We start from the raw sequence: 22,219 nt of genomic DNA, 5'->3' as shown, positions 1-22,219 counted from the left end.
ACCCACCCCCTGTACCCTCCCCCTCTTATCCACCCCCTGTACCCTCCCCCTCTTATCCACCCCCTGTACCCTCCCCCTCTTATCCACCCCCTGTACCCTCCCCCTCTCCCCCACCACCCCAAGCCCTCCCTCCTCCACCAATCCCCCCGTGCCAGGTCCCCCCAGCTCCCACTCACCCCAGATCCCAAAGGTCCCCCCCAGAAAAGAAGCAGAAGAGAGTCAGTTTCAGGGTGATGTACTCAAACATAGATGGGATCACAAGCAAGACAAGTGAACTAAGGGAAAGAGCACAAGAAGTTAACCCAGATGTAATCGGACTCACTGAAACAAAACTCTCTGGAATCATAACGAATGCCGTGTTTCCCCAGGAGTATACAGTAATAAGGAAAGAGAGGGAAGGTAGAGGAGGAGGCGGAGTGGCCCTACTCATGAGAAGGGAATGGAGTTTTAAGGAGATGGCCATCCCGGGCTGTGAGGAGTTCAGAGACTACATAGCAGGCACCATAACAATGGGAGGACCAAGAATAGTAGTAGCAGTAATATACAACCCTCCACCAAATGACAGGAGACCCAGTCAAGAGTATGAAAACAACAACAAGGCAGTTAACACTATAATTGAGAGGGCAGCCTCTGCTGCCTGTAGAAATAGATCCCACCTGCTCATCATGGGCGACTTCAATCACGGAAAGATTGACTGGGAGAACAAGGAACCGCATGGAGGCGAGGATACGTGGAGAGCCAAACTATTGGAGGTGGTGACAAGCAACTTTTTAACGCAGCATGTCGGAGAACCCACAAGGATGAGAGGCAATGACGAACCAGCGAGACTCGACCTAGTCTTCACTCTGAACGACTCCGACATAAGAGAAATCGGTTTTGAGGACCCAGTAGGAATGAGCGACCACAGTGTACTGGTGTTTGAGTACTTGATTGAAGAAGGGTTATTGAACTCGAGGAGGGATACCGAAACCAAAAGGTTAGCATACCGAAAGGGAAACTATGAGGGGATAAGAAAATTCCTAACAGATATAGCATGGGAAACAGAGCTCAGGGGTAAGACGGCCCAAGATATGATGGATTACATCACGCAGAAGTGCAAGGACGCAGCAAACAAGTTTGTCCCAGTCCAAAAGGAAAACAGAGAAATGAAGATGAGAAACCCATGGTTTAATCAAAGATGTAGGCTAGCTAAGCAGCAAAGTAAAAGGGCATGGAGAAACTATAGGAATAACAGGACACTGGAGAGCAGAGAAAGATACCAGAATGCCAGGAATGAATATGTCAGGATGAGAAGAGAGGCAGAAAGACAATACGAAAATGACATCGCAAGCAAGGCAAAGACTCAGCCTAAATTGTTGCATAGCCACATTAGGAGAAAAACAACAGTAAAGGAACAGGTTATGAGATTAAGGATAGGGGCGGAAGGATTCACTACAAATGACAAGGAAGTGTGTGAGGAATTGAATAAGAAATTCCAGGAGGTCTTCACCTTAGAACAAGGAGAAATTCCAGAGGTAAGTGAGGGAATAGCTAACCAGGAACCACTGGAAGAGTTTGAGATTACCAGTGGGGAAGTAAGGAAGTGTTTACTAGAGTTGGACGTGACGAAGGCTATAGGCCCAGATGGAATCTCCCCTTGGGTTCTAAAGGAAGGAGCAAGAGAACTGAGCCTACCACTCTCCATAGTGTATAACAAATCACTGGCAACAGGGGAACTGCCAGATATTTGGAAAGCAGCTAACGTAGTCCCGATATACAAGAAAGGGGATAGACAGGAGGCACTGAACTACAGGCCAGTGTCCCTAACCTGCATACCATGCAAGCTGATGGAGAAGATTGTGCGAAAAAAACTAGTGGAGCATCTGGAGCGAAGGAACTTTGTAACACAGCATCAACATGGGTTCAGGGATGGCAGGTCCTGCCTCACAGGGTTACTTGAATTCTACGACCAGGCAACAAAAATAAGGCAAGAAAGAGAAGGGTGGGCAGACTGCATATTTTTGGATTGTCAGAAAGCCTTTGATACAGTGCCACACAAGAGGCTAGTGCGAAAGTTGGAGATGCAGGCTGGAGTGAGAGGGAAGGTACTCCGGTGGATAGAGGAATACCTAAGCAACAGGAGACAACGAGTCTGTGTGAGGGGTGAAGTCTCAGATTGGCGAGACGTCACAAGTGGAGTCCCGCAGGGGTCAGTCCTCGGACCTATACTGTTTCTGGTATATGTAAATGATCTCCCAGAGGGTATAGATTCGTTCCTCTCAATGTTTGCCGACGATGCAAAAATTATGAGGAGGATTGAAACAGAGGATGATAGTAGGAGGCTACAAGATGACCTGGATAGACTGAGTGAATGGTCCAACAAATGGCTGTTGAAGTTCAACCCGAGTAAATGCAAAGTAATGAAACTAGGCAGTGGAAACAGGAGGCCAGGCACAGGATACAGAATAGGAGATGAAGTACTTAATGAAACAGACAGAGAGAAAGATCTAGGAGTTGATATCACACCAAACCTGTCTCCTGAAGCCCACATAAAGAGAATAACGTCTGCGGCATATGCGAGGCTGGCTAACATCAGAACGGCGTTCAGGAACCTGTGTAAGGAATCATTCAGAATCTTGTACACCACATATGTAAGACCAATCCTGGAGTATGCGGCCCCAGCATGGAGCCCGTACCTTGTCAAGCACAAGACGAAGCTGGAAAAAGTCCAAAGGTATGCTACTAGACTAGTCCCAGAACTAAGAGGCATGAGTTATGAGGAAAGGCTGCGGGAAATGCACCTCACGACACTGGAAGACAGAAGAGTAAGGGGGGACATGATCACAACCTACAAAATCCTCAGGGGAATCGACCGGGTAAACAAGGACGAACTTTTCAACACTGGTGGGACGCGAACAAGGGGACACAGGTGGAAGCTGAGTACCCAAATGAGCCACAGAGACGTTAGAAAGAACTTTTTCAGTGTCAGAGTAGTTAGCAAATGGAATGCATTAGGAAGTGATGTGGTGGAGGCTGACTCCATTCACAGTTTCAAATGTAGATATGATAGAGCCCAATAGGCTCAGGAATCTGTACACCAGTTGATTGACGGTTGAGAGGCGGGACCAAAGAGCCAGAGCTCAACCCCCGCAAGCACAATTAGGTGAGTACAATTAGGTGAGTACACACACACACACACACACACACACACACACATATATATATATATATATATATATATATATATATATATATATATATATATATATATATATATATATATATATATATATATATATATATAAGAGGTACCCGGCTGCACTCGGTCTCCTATTCCCTCTTTTTATCCCATCTTCCCCTTTCCCTGTCGTCCCCCTCTCTATGGTCCGCTTCTTCTTCCCTCCCCTCTCATCCTCTTCCCCTATATGCCTCCGACCAGCCTATGTACGTCTGGTACCCCAGACCAGTCTCCCTACAAAGTTTAGTGAGACTAGCCTCAAGTGTCTGATCTCCAGCCTTGGACAAACAAACAAAATATTCTCACTCCATCTGTAATTTTGTTCTCGTCTAAAGCTTTTGGGCCCTATTTCACACTAGTCTACATTTCATAATTATTTTAATGCGTTCCAGTTCAATAAGTTTCTATGATAAATATTGCAGCAGGTGTGTTGTAGTGGCTGGCGAACCTCTTGCACCTGCGAGCGACGTCTTAAGGCGTTTGTCCTGAGCCGTAGACGATGTGTGTGCTTACCTAACAGTACTTAACCTAGTAGTAACGGCAGGGCGTACTGCCCGCCTCCTACATGGGATTGGGTGGTTATAGAACGGAGCTGCCTCGTATGGGCCAATAGGCCTTCTGCAGTTACATTGTTCTTATGTTCTTATGTTCTTACATGTTTGTACCATTGTTTTAGCGCTGTACTGTTTGACTGATCCAACGCTGTCAGCAAAATATTAACAAGGTGTTACTGCATTAGTCTGGAGTTATTATATTTATTTATTTATTTTATTTATTTATTTATATATATATATATATACAAGAAGGTACATTGGGATTGTGAGGATACATAGCATAGTAATTACATTCTTGTAAAGCCACTAGTACGCGCAGCGTTTCGGGCAGAAATAATTTGGCAGGAAACATTTTGCGTACTAGGCTAGGAAATATGTCTCAACTTGTGAGCTCAGACCCCAAGACCCAAACTCTTAACAGTGTGCTCCCAACCCTCCCTGGTATGCTGGCCACACAGTATGCAAACCACAACAGTCTTAACTATCAGAACACTGCAGAACAGTATCAAGCCCCCTACAGTTATCACACTGTGACTTTTATTTAGGTAATGAAAGGAAATGAAATTGTCAGGATAATGTACTAAGTCAGTATGACTGTAATGCCACTTGGAAGGGATATGAGGACAAGGAACTGGGATATGAGGACAAGGAACTGGGATATGAGGACAAGGAACTGGGATATGAGGACAAGGAGCTGGGATATGAGGACAAGGAACTGGGATATGAGGACAAGGAGCTGGGATATGAGGACAAGGAGCTGGGATATGAGGACAAGGAACTGGGATATGAGGACAAGGAGCTGGGATATGAAGACAAGGAGCTGGGATATGAGGACAAGGAGCTGGGATATGAGGACAAGGAGCTGGATATGAGGACAAGGAACTGGGATATGAGGACAAGGAACTGGGATATGAAGACAAGGAGCTGGGATATGAGGACAAGGAGCTGGGATATGAGGAATAAGAGGTAGTATGTACCTAGTGCTGGGATATGAGGACCGGGTGAAGGAACGGTATTTATGTAGTGAATCAGTATAAATTCGCTGTAATTTTGCTATGACTGTAACTGTGGTATTGTGTGCTTCAGGACGACATGCAGACGTGCAAAGCGCAGATGACGACGGTGATGGAGGAGCTGGGTCGCTTCAAGAACTTGAACGCCCGTCTGGAAGTGTTGGAAGAGGGCCGCCACGACTTGAGCGAGCAGGGCGACCAACAGCAGGGTAAGCAGCCTCCAGTAGGGGTACTCCAGGCAGGCTGAGATGATCATCTCTTCCTTGCGCATCATCAAACCATCTCAGTAATCTTTTAATTTAGAGGCGTCAGCACTTCACTTCCTTCCAACCGGCGACCCCACGAACGTGAGGCAGAAGCTCTATCAACTTTGCTATGAGTAGTCTTAATAAGGAAAGATTCCTGAAGCAATTTACCGCTGCCCAGCTGAAATTTCTCAGTAGTCAGGGAATGTTGAAAATTTCAACTGGGCGGCGGTTAGTTGCTTCTGAAATCTTTGATTATTAAGACTACTCATAGCAAAATCGATTGAGCCTCTGCCTCACGCTCGTGGGGTCGCCGGTTCAAGTCTCCAAGTGCCTTAGTGAATGGAATATATATATATATATATATATATATATATATATATATATATATATATATATATATATATATATATATATATATATATATATATATATATATATATATATATAATATGAAGTTAATCTGGAAACTAGAGCAGGGCTATGCTGGCTACATACTGCATCATAGCTATTTAGACTTTTAGTCAAAGTCAACCAACACCATACGGACTCATCACTTCAAAATTCCTCTCTTTTTAAATCATTATAAATGAGACTAATTATATATATTTTACATTAATTATAAAATTAAATTATATTATTTTTCCACGTCGACAAAATGTAACGTACAGAGCCTCTTGCTCCACGAAGCCCACCTCCTTCACCTCAGTGGTGTAACATACTCCTCCCGAGACTCCTGGGTCGTCCTTGGGGCTCTCCCACTTGTTATGGAGATGACACTACAACGTTGACATTTACTATGTTCTTATTATTGATATGGTAGTTATATCAGATCTCTCTGTCTTTCAGGGGATTTGGTATTATGTTAATTTCTTCCTCCTGCTGGCAAAATATTTATTCTTCAGTGTACCATTTCTGCATATACTGTACCACATACAGCTCTCCCACGCTTCAGCCTCAACGTGTCCATAGATATATCTACTTCTATAATCTACTTCTACCTCACCTCCATCCATTTCAAAGTATTCTCACCCCTTACTTCTATTTCATCTTCAACTGTTTTCATTCATTTCTTTAACATTGCCAGTGATGTTTCCATCAGTCATCTTGCTGCACTTCCTTATGCCTTTCCAAAAAGAGGTTCGCGTTTAGAGAATTTTTTTTTTATTATTATTATTTTCTACCGCAGACGTGGCCACACATTTACAATGCTAACCAGCATATATACATTTTCTTCTGTCCTCCATGGACAGGGTGAGAGAAGTGTTAAACATATAGTTGTTTAGAGAAGTGGCATGAGTACGCGTGAAGAGCCCGCCAGGTACTGACCCTTCACCTTCCTTCCCCAGAGTGGGCGGCAGCAGCGTACTCGTCTTGCCCACAGCCCTTCGTCAAGGTGGATGGCGAGTGCTTCTACCTTGCTGCTCATGATTTGCTAGGTTGGGAGGACGCCCGCAGGGACTGCGGCAAGCTAGGAGGCGACCTAGCCTCCCCCCACAGCCTGCCCGCCCTCAGAGTGTACCTCGCATCTATCCCAGGTGGGTGACCCAGAGCTCAACCTGCCCTCACACGGTCTCTACTGCCTCTAAGGTGGGTAAACCAGTCCAAAAAGATGGCTTCAAAACCCCCTCAGGTTATTCAAGATGGGTAGTCACAGTAGTCACATCTTAAATAACGTGGAGAGTAAGTAGTCCCTCCAAGCTTGGTGTAGCTGTTGTGTACCTTGTTGTCACCGCCTCACTACCGTCTTAGGTGAGTTTAGCTGGTCCAGCAACCTCCCGTCACTAAAGACAGGTCCAGCAACCACCCGTCACTAAAGACAGGTCCAGCAACCTCCCGTCACTAAAGACTGGTCCAGCAACCTCCCGTCACTAAAGACTGGTCCAGCAACCTCCCGTCACTAAAGACTGGTCCAGCAACCTCCCGTCACTAAAGACTGGTCCAGCAACCCCCCGTCACTAAAGACAGGTCCAGCAACCTCCCGTCACTAAAGACTGGTCCAGCAACCTCCCGTCACTAAAGACTGGTCCAGCAACCTCCCGTCACTAAAGACAGGTCCCAGCAACCTCCCGTCACTAAAGACTGGTCCAGCAACCTCCCGTCACTAAAGACTGGTCCAGCAACCTCCCGTCACTAAAGACTGGTCCAGCAACCTCCCGTCACTAAAGACAGGTCCCAGCAACCTCCCGACACTAAAGACTGGTCCAGCAAACTCCCGTCACTAAAGACTGGTCCAGCAACCTCCCGTCACTAAAGACAGGTCCAGCAACCTCCCGTCACTAAAGACAGGTCCAGCAACCTCCCGTTACTAAAGACAGGTCCAGCAACCTCCCGTCACTAAAGACTGGTCCAGCAACCTTCCGTCACTAAAGACTGGTCCAGCAACCTCCCGTCACTATAGACAGGTCCAGCAACCTCCCGTCACTAAAGACTGGTCCAGCAACCTCCCGTCACTAAAGACAGGTCCCAGCAACCTCCCGTCACTAAAGACTGGTCCAGCAACCTCCCGTCACTAAAGTCTGGTCCAGCAACCCCCCCGTCGTAAACAGTACTTCAGCAAGGAATTAGGATAGAGTACGAAACTATGGTATTTATTAAACAAAAATGATAAGTATTAGGACTGCACTAGTATTTATTCTTCATACGCAGTGTACGACGACATTGTTCAGTTGAGACTTAATAATATCAAGAGTTAGCCTTAGTTCTGTCGTTGACATTAAAGATTAGTCTTCGTACTGGGTTTCTTTAATCCCTTGCAGCTGAAGCATTAACTGATATAAAAATAAACACGTGTAAAAACAAAAGCTTTTAGTGTATATACAGAGCCATACTCTGTGTATATACAGAGCCATACTGTGTGTATTCAGAGCCATACTCTATATACAGAGCCATACTCTATGTGTATATACAGTGTATACATTGTACCTACACAGTGTGGAGTTATGACTTGTTCTCCTGGTCCCCAGAACCTCCTGAGTACCTGTGGGTGGGCGCCTCCCAGCGCGACGATGGTTCCTGGGTCTGGTCTTCAGGTCCTCAGGTCAGTACACCCACGCTGGCTTGGCTTACCCCAGCCACTTGCACTGGTCCGGAGAGTGTCGTTCCGTCCGCCTCGGTCCAAGTGGTTGGGCACCGTTCCTTCCCTCTCTCTTATTCCAGTTCTTTGTCCTCATATCCCCTCCATGTGCTGTGTAGTATACTTGTGCTCATCTTGCACTTTCTCCTGATAATTTGTTGTTTGTTATTGTCACAACCCACGATGGCTTCTCTTGTCACAACCCACGATGGCTTCTCTTGTCACAACCCACGATGGCTTCTCTTGTCACAACCCACGATGGCTTCTCTTGTCACAACCCACGATGGCTTCTCTTGTCACAACCCACGATGGCTTCTCTTGTCACAACCCACGATGGCTTCTCTTGTCACAACTCACGATGGCTTCTCTTGTCACAACCCACGATGGCTTCTCTTGTCACATAGTATTTCCTGCACATCATGCCATGCAGCACTTGAGCAATAAAAACACGTCTCCCCTGACCCTACCCAGAATTCTAGCTTGACTTATCTAAACCACACTAACTTAACCCTAAGCTAACCCTGTAATAAAGCGGAGACTAATTGACGTCACAGACGGGAGACCAATCACGGCCCGTCTTGCCTGCATGCATCTGGCTTGGGGCTTTGTTATTGGTCCTGGCGCCCGCGGAGGCCACACCCCACCAACCCACGTCTTGCGTACATCTACAAACGCTGTTTCCTTTTTGCTCTAATTTGTTTCATGATTCATTTATAGAGAACTACACAGCAATGTACGAAAGGGACTACGCTGGCTGTGCTACGTTCTGGTTCATCTGTTCGAACATATGAAGCATTTGCTTCATAAAATGTCGCAAGTCTTGGCGCCAATGTGCTCGCTAACATATGCTCTTCCATATACTTATTAATTCATATTCTACTATGTGCTCTGATTATTATTATTATTATTATTATTATTATTATTATTATTATTATTATTTATTTTAATGCCATTAAAGGTCAGCGGGGCTTGGCAAAACAGCAAATACTGTGAATTGAGGCTTCCCGCCAGAACTTATCTCAGCTGATCCTTGAATCCCAGATTAGTGGGGAGTGGGAAGGGGGGGGGGGAGGGTGACCCTGGAAATGTTAAATGTTAAATATAAATTAATAGACAACTGCTGATATAATCAGAGTCGGCATTACAATAACATCAGGATTTGCATATCTGTTGAAGGATTAGTTTTCTTATATGAATTTACATTTAGCCTTGAACCTTCCATTAACTAAACTTTCATTGTCATGAAAATCATGATTAATGTCATGAATTGTTAATCCAGACTGCATATCGAGGAGCTTATGGCGCAGTTACATGCTTGGTACCCCGGTGGCCCCCAGTGGCCCCCTGGTGGCCCCCTGGTGGCTCCTGGTGGCCCCCGGTGGGCATGGCGGCCTCCGAAGGGCCTATTTAGCAGGCCTCTGGTGGTGCGTGGCGGGGTATTGAACAACATAAAGATCATACGTATTCATCGCCTGTTAATTCTTTATTTTTAGTATACATGTGTATTAGTTGCAGTGAGCTACAAGTAAACCCCAAGACTCTTTAAGTGTTGTCCCAGCAACAGACGTCAGAGGTCAGAGTTTATCTCACGTCAGAGTAATTATCTCATTATGAAATAGCTACTGCGCGCTGGTCTCAGTCACTCCTCGTCTCCTCTTAATAATACCTTCACAAATTGGTACATTTGTTCTAGCTCCGTAATAAAGTAATTGGTGCCGCTAAGTTCACTATTCTAATCTTTGGATTTAGTTGACACTGTACGTTCGACACCCCATCAAGAAGAATCAAACCTATCTTTAAGGCATCACTAATTAAGCCATGCTTGGTGTCATCCAGGTGATCAGAGTATGCAGCCCTTGACACCACAGGAAGCTGGCGCTCCATAACGGAAGTGTAATAGATAATGCACTCCAGCCTATGATGAGATAAACAAATCCACAAGGGCCGTGACGAGGATTCCAACCTGTGTCCGAAAGCATCCCAGATGCTGCCTTAATCGACTGAGCTACGACATGGTTAATTTGTTCATATGATGCATCACGGTATTGTGATTTCTGTGTGTTATGCTGAGATAGTCCTATAGCTGTTGAGACGTCAATGGTTCCCCACACACGGGACAGGACTCATGTTAAGGCGTATCGAGATCAACCTAGGCTAGCGACGGACCTTCACTAGGATGTAGCCCACAACAGTAGCCTGACCCCCCCAGGCACCTGTTTACTGCTGTGTGAATAGAGGCTTCTCTAAAAAGCAAAAAGAGGCATGTGAGAAGAAATATGCTCAAACGTCTCCGTCTTGCGTATGAATTAAACCTGTGATTATTCGGTTGTGAGTCGATTGCAATGATTGAGCTAAGACACCTTTTGTCCCATTGAAAATATTTATAAATATGTTCACGAAAAACATCTTATCCTATTTTAACCTTAATGTAACTTATGTTGGGACTAATATGAGCATTCGTAGGCTTAAAATAGTAATATGCATGCTATATTAGGCCTAGGGCACATTACTTTGTTGTTGATTTAGGGCCTACGACAGCCCAAGTGTTCCATATATCCCGTTTTCCCGTGCAGGGTAAAATACAAGGCCTTGCGGTAATATACACGTCGCCTGTTGGGTTGGCGGGAAGCTGCTGTAACTTGGGGCAGCTAAACACATTGTTAGGCAGATGTTTTGCGTCCCACAGTTGGGCGAGAGTCGGAGTCCCACCCTACACAGAAAACTAACTGGGAGACTACCTGTCTGCACCCAGTGACCCTAGACGATAGAGCGTCAGGGTCTTGTGAACTCGGGGTAGCCAAACAAAGTCGCAGCCAAACGATAGAATAAGGAACCTCTTCGAAATTATAATCTAATCCTAGCGAGCAAAAACCCAGCAACACCTTCCAGTGACCTCCGGGGAAGCATGAGCCAGACGCCCACTACGCCCCCGAGGGCATGCCTGGAGCCCATTAAAACCCGCCAGTTCCCGACATCTCTTGGCCAAGCCGGCGCCGGACACCCACCGCCCAAAGAGTCAACCGGAAAACGGAACATAATTTACCAGGTTCATTGTGACCCCTAGTCGATAAGTGCACCAGGAGTTGTACCAATAGTGGGTTGAACGAGCGTCCACAGGATACTTTGCTAAGTTGTCTTCGTTTTCCATTTATTCTGACCTATGCCCGTTTTCTTTAATTCTTCAATAGAACTGATGGTAGACTGTTGTGTTCCTGTCCAAGATAATATTTTGCCTATGCAATCTTTCAGTCGCAATATGGAAAACGTTATTGGAAGATGAGATGAGATGACGCACTAGTGACATGTCCTTCTGCTGTACATTTTGATGATTCACAGTGGTTGTTTCTCACTGGTGTATGGCAGACAATACAGTATGCTGCGTATTACCCCCACAGTTGTTTGATAGATGAGATGTACAGTACGCGCATGACCCACTAGTTGTATGATAAAGCACTACGCATGTGACCCACTGTTGTATGATGGCTGATACTAGCCATCTGGATGGCCAGTGAACACCAGGTCCAGACGTGCATGCAAGCTGAGGCAAAACAGACATCGACCTTGTCAGCGCGTGAACAAATTCTGACACAATTCCACGCTAATTAGCTACCGTGTCCAACTACGGACAGCAGATCCACTACGGGCTCACCATAGCCCGTGCTACTTGCCACTTTTGTTCCCAGTAGCTGAATCTAAAACAACAACAGTTCTGATTCACTTATATATTTTATATTAACTATACATATAAGGGTAAATAAACAAAGGAGGCTGGTGATAGTCGCACCGCACCAGCCGGGCGAGGAGAGTGCCAGAGATAGGGGGCGAGGCAGCTATCTACCGCTCCATCTAACATGAATATGACCTTTTTGTCTGGCGTGGGGGAGAGTGGGGCGGACTGCTGTCTGCGCTAAATCATAATATCTTCCTCTGAGGGTCACCCCTAGCCGAGCCCCTTTTGTCTCCCCTACAAAGGTCATTATGTACGCACACAGGCGCTTATGTGGGTGTACGTTAGGTCTTAATATACGCACACACACACACACACCGACGCGTGTGTGCACACGTCACATTAACACATACATCCATGTGTGCACGCATACAAACACCTCTTATATAAAACACTTACATGGTTAGTGACGTCAGAGTGCCTACAAATTGTCTTCATTATGCTAATTACGGATCCAGACGGGAGTGGCTAGTTAGTACCAACCAATGTCAACTCCGTTAATAACATTAGCACTGTTGGCACTCCTGACAACACTGCCTCCACAGTTGACAACACTACTGATAACACTGCAGCCACCGTTGGCAACACTACCACCACCGTTGACAACACTTCTACCAACTACCACCGTTGGTAACACTACTGACAACACTTCCACACCTGACACCATCTAGCACCTTCACCACTGACAACACTTGCAACACTGTTGTCACTGCGTTTGTCCATAATCTGGCCAAGTAACAAATATTTAACAAATAATAAACAAATAAATGTTCAAAGTGCCATAATATAAATATTCTAAGATTATACACAGTAAAAATATTTAAAGATGACTATAGTGTTAATTATATTTAAGTGTTGATGTTGGTAGATGCAATGAAGTTATTGATATGGTATGAGTTGTGAAGGAAGTGTGTGCTGTTGCAGGCTGGAGTGCCGGTGGACATGAGCAAGGACACGTGGAACGAGGAAGTGCCAAGCGGCTCAGGCAAATGCATGGGACTCTTCGCTCAGAGTTCCTTCCGTGCCTACAACTACGACTGCCAGGAGAAAGACTTGTTCGTCTGCCAGTACTACTTCTAGCCGCCAGGGTCCTCCTCCTCCTCCTGGTGTGTCGCCATCCCTTCACACACGCACACACACATTACACCTGAGTACACATAATAGCATAGAAATGTGGTTAGAGTAGCGGGGTGTTCTCAACGTGGGCAGTCGAAGTTCCAGACGGCGACTAACTGCCATGGCCGCTTCCCGTACTTCCAGACTCGCTCTCTGCATCTCCAAAATAGAGAAGGTAAACCAGTGACTGTAATATGTCCTTCGCTGTAGAAGAACCTTAGTGAATGCAGAGCGTGAAGCCGAGGTGAGTGTGGAAGATATAAGAGCTAAGCTCCCGATATCGTTGTTCACGGGAGACATTTCCCGTCACGCAGGGTGCAGTTGCACCTCCACAGATCTCCAGTATCAGCTCTTGATACTGGTAATGGCTCGAAAGGGCCACCACTTACGGGCTATTCATGCCCGTGCCACCTCTTGGGTGGCTTAATCTTCATCAATCAATCGATATCGTTGTTGAGAGCCAGTAGTCTTCGCCTGCCCACGAGTACCCATACTCCACCTAGTGAATGTGGCTCTTATTATTTGGACCATAATATTTATTGTTCACTTTAAGTCCTGTACAGTTATGGTGTGTTATCTCTTGTCGTGCAAGTGACGTCCATCAATTCCTGGTGTGGGAGGCATCGGCAGGATGGCTGCTCCTGACATCATTGATAATCCCTGAGGTCATTAATGAGTGTATACTGTTGATGGTAGTGGAGCGGCTCGGTTATGTGTGAGGTTTCTATTAGACGTGATCCTCCAGACTAGTAAACATTGGACTTGATCCTCCAGGCTAGTAAACATTGGACGTACGTGATCCTCCAGGCTAGTAAACATTGGACCTGATCCACCAGGCTAGTAAACATTGGACCTGATCCTCCAAGCTAGTAATCACGACGGGATCCTTCAGACTAGTAAACATTGGACGTGATCTTCCAAGCTAGTAAACATTGGACGTGATCCTCCAGACTAGTAAACATTGGACGTGATCCTCCAAGCTAGTAATCACGACGGGATCCTTCAGACTAGTAAACACTGGTCATGATCCTCAAAGCTAGCAAACGTACCCAGCTTAAAACATTATCATTATGTACGAATCTTCCACATAAATATATATCACATGAAAGTAAATGTGTGTATATCCGTTTTCTTCCAGGTGAAAATATTGGGGCATCATTTAATTAAACAAATCAAAAAGTATCCTTGATTCCCGTGTGTACCTGTTTCTGTATCCTAACTCCAGCATTCTGTATTTTGTACTGGCTACATGTCTCTCCTCTCGAATTGTGCTCTTGTTTAAATTGGTGTTCAATTGTGCGAAGTGTACTCAATATTTTAATGACTCACAATGTACCTTATACCTCACCAGCGGGTTGTACCAGGCTGCTGCTCCTCCTGCTGCTTCCTTATACACCCACCTTGCTGAAGCTTACACCCCCTTCCTGAAGCTTACACCCACCTTCCTGAAGCTTACAACCCCCTTCCTGAAGCTTACACCCCCCTTCCTGAAGCTTACACCCACCTTGCTGAAGCTTACACCCACCTTCCTGAAGCTTACACCCACCTTCCTGAAGCTTACACCCCACCTTCCTGAAGCTTACACCCACCTTCCTGAAACTTACACCCACCTTCCTGAAGCTTACACCCCACCTTCCTGAAGCTTACACCCACCTTCCTGAAGCTTACACCCCCCGCCGTCCGCCAAGTGTGGCCATGTCTGAGGCCAAGTCATCGGCAGAAGGCCCCTGCTAAGTTTCGTTTCAATGACTTGGTTGTTCATCATTGGACAGTAGAGCTGCTGGTTTATACTGGCGTAATGGTGTTGCGTCACTGAGGCTGTGATGCTCACACGCTTCGCCAACACTGAAGGACTCGTGTCGTAGCTGGCAGACTGTGTTCATCTGTCATGCCCCACCTGTTCACCTGCCATGCCCCACCTGTTCATCTGCCATGTCCCACCTGTTCATCTGCCATGCCGCCATGCCCCACCTGTTCACCTGCCATGCCCCGCGTGTTCATCTGCCATGTCCCACCTGTTCACCTGCCCCATCCTGACCTTGTACACCTGGTAACACCTCCACTTGTCTCCAGTTTACACTCCATAACTCCCTTGAGGTGGTTGGTGTATACGAAGACGTGCTTGAGGTAGCCCGCTGGTACCCACGTCACAAGTAAGGAGCTCTATGTGTATGTAGCCTGTATTCTCAAGTCTCTCAAATGACCTCGATCTTGAACGAAACTTAAAAGTATTGGGTTTCTATTCAAATTCGAACGTTTGTGAAACTTTTTTGGACTTAGATTAATAAGGTTTCTATTTCATCTTTTTGTATGTGGTGTGTTAGAGGTATTTTTTTAACTAGTGATTAATTAATATACTCGTTCTACACAACTCCGTCGCGGAGAGAGAGAGAGAGATCAACAGTTCCTGGATTTGGATCAACTGAAAAATATATACAAATATATATAATTTATATGTGATAGGTCTGTATTAACTTTTAAAATAAATGTATCGTCAGTGGCTTTTTTCGTGAAAATAACTATATTTAATTTTGTAGGTAATGACAAAAAATTGTAGATGTTAATAATAATATATTTTATCAAATTTGGAAACATTTTTGTTTGTTTCTCTGATCCTAAGGTTACTATTGAGAGGAGAGAGAGAGCTCCGGGGACATTACCTATGTGTCCACGGTGTTGAGGACACATGGACACACTGCTGGTCACGGTAATACAAGTCTCATATATAAACATGAACAATTGTCAACGAATATTTCTGAGAGTAAACAAGAGGAACTTTTGCTTGCTAAACAAGAGTTCTGTGTGAACTCTTGGTGTGAGTGGTGTGGTCCGCCGCCCCCCCCCCCCCCCTCACAACCTCATAGGTCTATAGGCCTACCTTCTTGCAGTGAGTTTTATTCATCACTCATAATGCTACACAAGTCACAAGTTTTGTCATGACAATATTTATGAAACTAATTAAGCCCTGTAGATGTATTAATTTTACAAAACTAAGATAAAATGCTCTTTATTCTCCCCCTCTTTAAATCCCATCTTAATTTGACTTCCTTGACTCGTAAGAATCCAGTTGTATCACTTTTAAAACATCATCACGTGAACACTGAAACAGGATAGTGCCAGGATCTGCCGCTCCAAAGATTGATAAAGATTAAGCCACCCAAGAGGTGGCACGGGCATGAATAGCCCGTAAGTGCCGCTCCAAACCTACGGATTGCTAAATATATTACTTTCATCTATTTTGGTTGATGACACGGAAGTGACGCGAGGCGCGTGTGGCGCGGGTCGCAACTCCGCGCCTCACTTCCGCTCCACGCGCCATAGTCTGGTCGTCACAAAGGAAAATAACACAGCAAATCCTGTTGAGCGACGGCTAATTGTTCCAGCTTTACTCATAATAATACAAAAGTGAGAGGGAAATGCGGTGAGGTATATGGCTCAGGGCCGCGCTGGAGCAGGTCACAGAGGGAAGAGGAGGGCGACAGTAGGGAGCAGCCTCCGCACACTGCGACATGTACCCGCTCCTCCACACACGGTAAGTACAGTACTCAACACTGTTGACAGCGGTGAGTACCTCGCCAGTACTCACCACTGTCAACATTCTTATAAAAGAAAGAAATAACATTTCATGACTTCATAGGTTCATGTCAGTTAAGTAACCATTTAGTAAACAATATATTTCTTATCAATTTACCCAAAATATACTTTGCCATGAATCAATTTTATTGGATAATATAAAGGACGGTATTATGTAGTACCCAGGGGGAAAGGGGGCTGGATTGTGTGTCTCCCAGGGCACCACTACCCAGAGGGGGCTGGACTCCACGTCTCAGGACTACCAGGCATCACACTACACTTGAGATTACAAATACTTACAGAACGCTTATGAGAAGATATCTTGTGAGCGCCGGAACTACTCGGTGTAGTGAAGAAACTATGAAGACACTGTTGATTTATTTGTGTTTACAAACTATGGAACTAGTTCGTCAGTGCTGTAACTTGCTTAACTAAACGAATTTTGGGGTTCAGTACCTGAACGCAATTTTTGACCTGTATATTTTCTGTTGCATCTCAGGATGGGTATGGGGGTCCACTAATGTTTGGGGTCTACTATCGCTCACAGGATGGGTATGGGGTCCACTAATGTTTGGGGTCCACTACCGCTCACAGGATGGGTATGGGGTCCACTTCCGCTCACGGGATGGGTCTGAGGTGCACTATTGCTCACAGAAAGGGGGTATTGGGCTGTATAATAATTGAGTTAAACTAAACAGGTTTCACACAGCCGTAACCCGGGTAAAGATCTTTACAATTATTACCAAAACTACCATTATGTCCTTTTCCTGGAGGCCCTCTACCATGATATACGTTTGTTGAATTACATTCCACCTTGTTCAGTTGCAGACTTTACAAGTATTTAGAGGATATTTACCCAGAACTCTGTCTTCCTTGCAGGCTGCTCTTGGGCTTTCTGGGCTTGGTATCATGCGCCAGGGTGCCCGACGATGCTTTAAAACCTTTTATGCCCAGGACTTCTGTTGATATTAATGACCCACCATCCACGGACACCGCACTTCCTGTCGCTAGTGACCCACCATCCACGGATACCAACCTCCCAGCCGCTAGTGACCCACCATCCACGGATACCAACCTTCCAGCCGCTAGTGACCCACCATCCATGGTTACCAACCTTCCAGCCGCTAGTGACCCACCATCCACGGATACCAACCTTCCAGCCGCTAGTGACCCACCATCCACGGATACGAACCTTCCAGCCGCTAGTGACCCACCATCCACGGTTACCAACCTTCCAGCCGCTAGTGACCCACCGTCCACGGATACCAACCTTCCTTACCATACAACTACAGCAACACCTGACGGAGATGAGAACTCAGCCAAGACGCCCGGGTCCCGTTTGTCAAAAGCGTCCCAACAACTGGAAGACCCAAGTAAACGCCTTAAGAAACTGCCTAGTGTAGGTGGAAGCGGTGGTAACCTGACGGAGAAAACACCGCCAAATGGTGTCTCTGGTAGAGGCGATGATGAGGGCAGTGTCAAAGGGGAAGATGGTGGTGGTGAAAGTGACTGGAAGTCTACATATGACAATGACGACGAAGGTGAAACGGACGATGACGCTGAATATATTGATTTAGACGATGCTGAACTCGACCATGAAGAGGAATACGAGTATGAAGATGACGAGGGTGATGACACTGATGCTGATGACACAGGTGATGAGGGTGACAATGCCCTGTACAGTGGTGATGGTGATGATGATGATGATGACCAGGAAGAGAGTGATGATGACCAGGAAGAGAGTGACGATGACGAGGAGCATGATGAGTCTGAAGATAATAATGATGAAAATGAGTACGACGGATACATCCAAAGTTACTGGGACGGAGACGATGATGACGACGACAACCAAGACCACGACGACGAGGAAAATGACAACCGCGACTTCCCGATGGACAGTGATGAAGAGATGGTATTCATGTACCTTCTTGGCAACGAAACCAGTGCCTTGACCCCCTTCAGTTCGAGCAAAGACCATGACTCTCTGCCGGTGCTCGCTAGAGACGCCCGAAACACATCCCCTGAAGCACTCGCGGTCACAGACGATGAAATGGGCGGTGCAGGGACGCTCGCGGTGACAGAGGCGGCGAAGAACGCTGAAGAGCACCTTGGTTCTCAGAAAGTGTCTGGCGACGGGAGGCAGGACGCCGTACTTACTTGGCGACGGGTATGTGCCCAGAAGCGAGACAGTGATTGTGTTAACTGAGGAACAGCTCCAACATCTCAGTGATCCTGGAACTGTGGAAAGCGCAAGTGAAGAAACAGAAGAGTCAACGGGTAAATATGAGTACGACGAAGAAACAAGCATCGAAGAAAACACTATGTCAACTATCGACTATACTTTGATCTCTGGTGATAACTCGTGGCAGGGAGCAACAAACAGTTCAGCTCCTCCCTCCAGCGACGCCACACACCATTACGAGTCAGAGGTAATCACGGAGGAGGAACTTGAGGAATTACTGGAAACCTACCACGACTTCATCCAGACTGAGGAAGAGTGGGAAGGTAAAGGGGAAGATAAGACTGCAGAGGAAAGTTATTCTGGCACCGAAGGAATCAGCCACGCAATAACACTTACGGAAGATACAGAATCCACACAAGGTGATACTCAACACCTCACAAGCCCGACCTCGCTCTCACCTTCTGCAGGAAACAAAGTGAATGGTCTGAAAACCACGTCCCTAACAAGTGGGGATCCCGGCCTCAGCTTGAGGAACCAAACATCTACTGATTTAGACATCCAAGCAAACTCGCCGAGCACAGTAATCTCAAGCTTGTCTCAAACATACAATGATCTCACCAAGTCTGATCAACTAACAGTAGAGGGAAAGGAACAACTGAGCAATCTGGAAAGACTACGGAGGACAGTAGAGGCCCTGGGAGGGGAGGACGCCCTTCGCAGGAACCCCAATGTTCATCACATTGTCAGGAGACAGCTGGAGGGGAACGAGGCATGTCGGGTGTTAAGCAGGAGGCGCAGGGCCGTCGATGACGACCACCTTACCAGAAGGGAGCTGAAGAGTGAGGTAGAGCAGTTGGCGAGAGTTCGTCGGGGCGTGGTCAACGTCGGCAGGAGGCTGGAGCAGGGCAATGCGGGCTACAAGCAACTCTACAACCAGTACAAAAAGATGTGTGACTTCATCGCAATGACTGTATTCGAGTAATAAATATCCAAGTGTAGCCGCTCTGACCAATTATCTTACGCTCGAGGTTGCTTATTGCTATGACCACAATATCACCTTAATAAAAAAAAAACCAGTTTTATCGTTATCTCACCGTCGGATACACTCCGATGGCTAAACGGCTACACCCCGATACAACTTTCAACATCTTGAAGGAGCGACACCCACCACTGTCTTGGTGGTAACGAAGGTATAAGTCTCTTACAAAAATATTTCTCCGCTTCCCACGTTAGTGGAAGAAATCCTCAGCCCGGACAAAAACGGAAGTATTTTAGGAAAAATAATTTAAAGATATTTTAAAAATTCACTTAGACATTAACAATATATTACCCAGTACATAGCATCACGGGTAAACAAGCAACACCACACTCCAGCAAGTCCTCCAGAATAGCACTCAACCACTTCATAAGACTAGGTGTACAGTGCTACTATCAACGTTTATATGTAAACAAAACACTCGCTCCCTCTTCACAGACTATGTTCCTTAACCATACTCCACATCACGGCCCTGGTGATGCTCTCACTCACTCCCTGCTTCCTCCATCACTCGCTACTTCCTCACTCACTCACTCCCTGCTTCCTCACTCACTCATATCCTCTCCTACCTACCCTCACATTCCACTGAAATCACTACCCTCACCATATTCTACCATCATCCATTCGTTCAATATAACCAAACCACCATAGTACACTTTCTTCAATATTGCTATTTTACATCTTTTTTCAGCCCATATCTTCTCATAAAATTGTCACTTCATTCTCTACGTAGTTTCCTAATACCACACATGCTTCCTAGAGTGTCCATTTATACTGCACTAATTCATGATTTGTCACGTTCATGCCACAGTTGTACTTGACTCATTCCACTTATTTCCTTATTTATTTTCCTCATTATTTGTTATTATATTTCTTTCAAATTTCGTATTTTGTCAGTCACAGCCTACTCCACCATTTACTATAATTTCACATAATTATCTTTCCCTTCCACCATAACTTGATTTTTGTCTACATTCACATTTAGGAATCTCTCACACACACGTCATGAAAAAAGTCAACTAACTCGCATAAATCTATCTTATTGTTTGTTAACAGAACTGCAATATTTGCATACATCAAATCTGACATACTTTAATCACCTCTATCATACGTCATATTCAAACCTTTAATATTTTACTTTGTCTTCCCTCATGACCATGTATATGTATAAATTGAAATCCATGTATAAATTAAACAACATGTGTCTATGTATGTATTAACACGATGTACTGAACGGGGTGAGAATAGCTTGAGCTACCTCATCCCTTTGTGTGTATTTTACCTCAATGAACTTGTTTCAATTTCAATTTCAATTGAACAACCTGCCGAACACCGATATTGATATCAAGCCATTACACCATTAACTCCTGCACATGCACTACTTCTTATATAAAAACTTTTAATAACATTTAAGACAACTCTGCCAACGCGTACCTGTTTATTATTATACAAGTTATACTATATTAACTATCCTGAATTTACCTGAGGGTCACTAACTCTAGTGGCTTCGGCGAGAGCAGGAAGTTCGCAGCTTGTCTAAGGCTCCCCCCCCCCATTTGCCTGGATGTTTTTTATACCTGGATTTGAAAATTCAAAAATTTTTGGCATTTACGGCTTCGGGGGGGGGGGGGGTGTAGGAGGTTACATTTGTTTATAACCCTATGGTAAAAAAAATGCCTGTTTTCTGTCCTGCATTGTGGCTTGTTGAGCTTGAAGCTGCTGTTCCTTGTTTGTGCTACATCTGACATTTTGAAGAAGTTGTCTGAATCAACATCCTCTAAATTGTTCAGTATTGAAAAGTGTTGATGAGATCAGCGCCGTCACGCCTGGTTTGTAGTGTTAGCTTCGTGGCCTTCAACCGTTCCTGGAAGGAGTTGACTTAGTTCTGGAATTATTTTTGTTGCCCAATGTTGAACTTTTTCCAATGCAACTATGTCTTTCTACAACCCGTTCTCGCACTTTCTTACAGTCAATATTGACTTATTGAATACGTGCATATGTGACATACTAAACATACTAGTTTACCTTTAAAAGCTTCATAGAAAACACTGACCTTACCTAACCTTCTTAGTATGTTAAGATAAGCATCTTCTTGCTTCGTAATTACAATTATTACTTAACCTATACCTTTAATAGGTTAGTGGCGCAATAAGTGAAGAACTGCTCATGGTAAAGCAAGGCACTTGGTCCAAACTCTGGGTTATGAAGGTAAAACCATAAAACGACACAAGTCAGTAATTATAAAAGAAGGCACCAAGCCAGGAAAGTCAAACGACACAAAACATTGGAAAATCTATATAAATATATATATATATATATATATATATATATATATATATATATATATATATATATATATATATATATATTATATATATATATATATATATATATATAATTGTATCAAAGCAATTAAGAAGCCAGCAGCGAGGTATAAACAGGGCCGGATGTATAAGGGTACAATTACGCCAGCTACCCAA

The 22,219-nt window shown here is 45.1% G+C and overlaps 2 protein-coding genes across 6 annotated transcripts in view; both read left to right on the top strand.

Moving 5' to 3' along the window:
* Nucleotides 1-15,544, top strand: part of LOC123765163 (uncharacterized) — a 71,646-nt gene extending 56,102 nt beyond the window's left edge. For all 5 annotated transcript variants that reach the window (XM_069333411.1, XM_069333407.1, XM_069333408.1 and 2 more), the window contains exons 3-6: nt 4,858-4,993; nt 6,379-6,567; nt 7,996-8,069; nt 12,757-15,544. In XM_069333411.1, the coding sequence (XP_069189512.1) occupies nt 4,858-4,993; nt 6,379-6,567; nt 7,996-8,069; nt 12,757-12,912 (555 nt within the window). In that variant the 3' untranslated portion in view covers nt 12,913-15,544. The remainder of the gene's footprint in view (nt 1-4,857; nt 4,994-6,378; nt 6,568-7,995; nt 8,070-12,756) is intronic.
* A 722-nt stretch (nt 15,545-16,266) lies between these two features.
* LOC123764997 (protein starmaker) lies at nt 16,267-19,701 on the top strand. The gene is made up of 2 exons (XM_045753308.2): nt 16,267-16,480; nt 17,401-19,701. Exons 1-2 carry the CDS (start codon nt 16,458-16,460, stop codon nt 18,725-18,727), a joined length of 1,350 nt encoding a protein of 449 aa, XP_045609264.2. The 5' UTR covers nt 16,267-16,457; the 3' UTR covers nt 18,728-19,701.
* The last annotated feature ends 2,518 nt before the right edge of the window (nt 19,702-22,219 follow it).

This window comes from Procambarus clarkii, chromosome 29 (assembly GCF_040958095.1).
Source record: "Procambarus clarkii isolate CNS0578487 chromosome 29, FALCON_Pclarkii_2.0, whole genome shotgun sequence".
In the NCBI taxonomy this organism is placed as follows: Eukaryota; Metazoa; Arthropoda; class Malacostraca; order Decapoda; family Cambaridae; genus Procambarus; species Procambarus clarkii.
The sequence above is the reverse complement of the archived record's forward strand: the minus strand, read 5'-3'. Positions and strand labels throughout refer to the sequence as shown.

Coding starts and splice junctions, on each gene's coding strand:
- LOC123764997 (XM_045753308.2), top strand. CDS start 16,458: ATGTACCCGCTCCTCCACACACG. Junction 16,481..17,400: donor TACCCGCTCCTCCACACACG/GTAAGTACAGTA, acceptor TCTTCCTTGCAG/GCTGCTCTTGGGCTTTCTGG.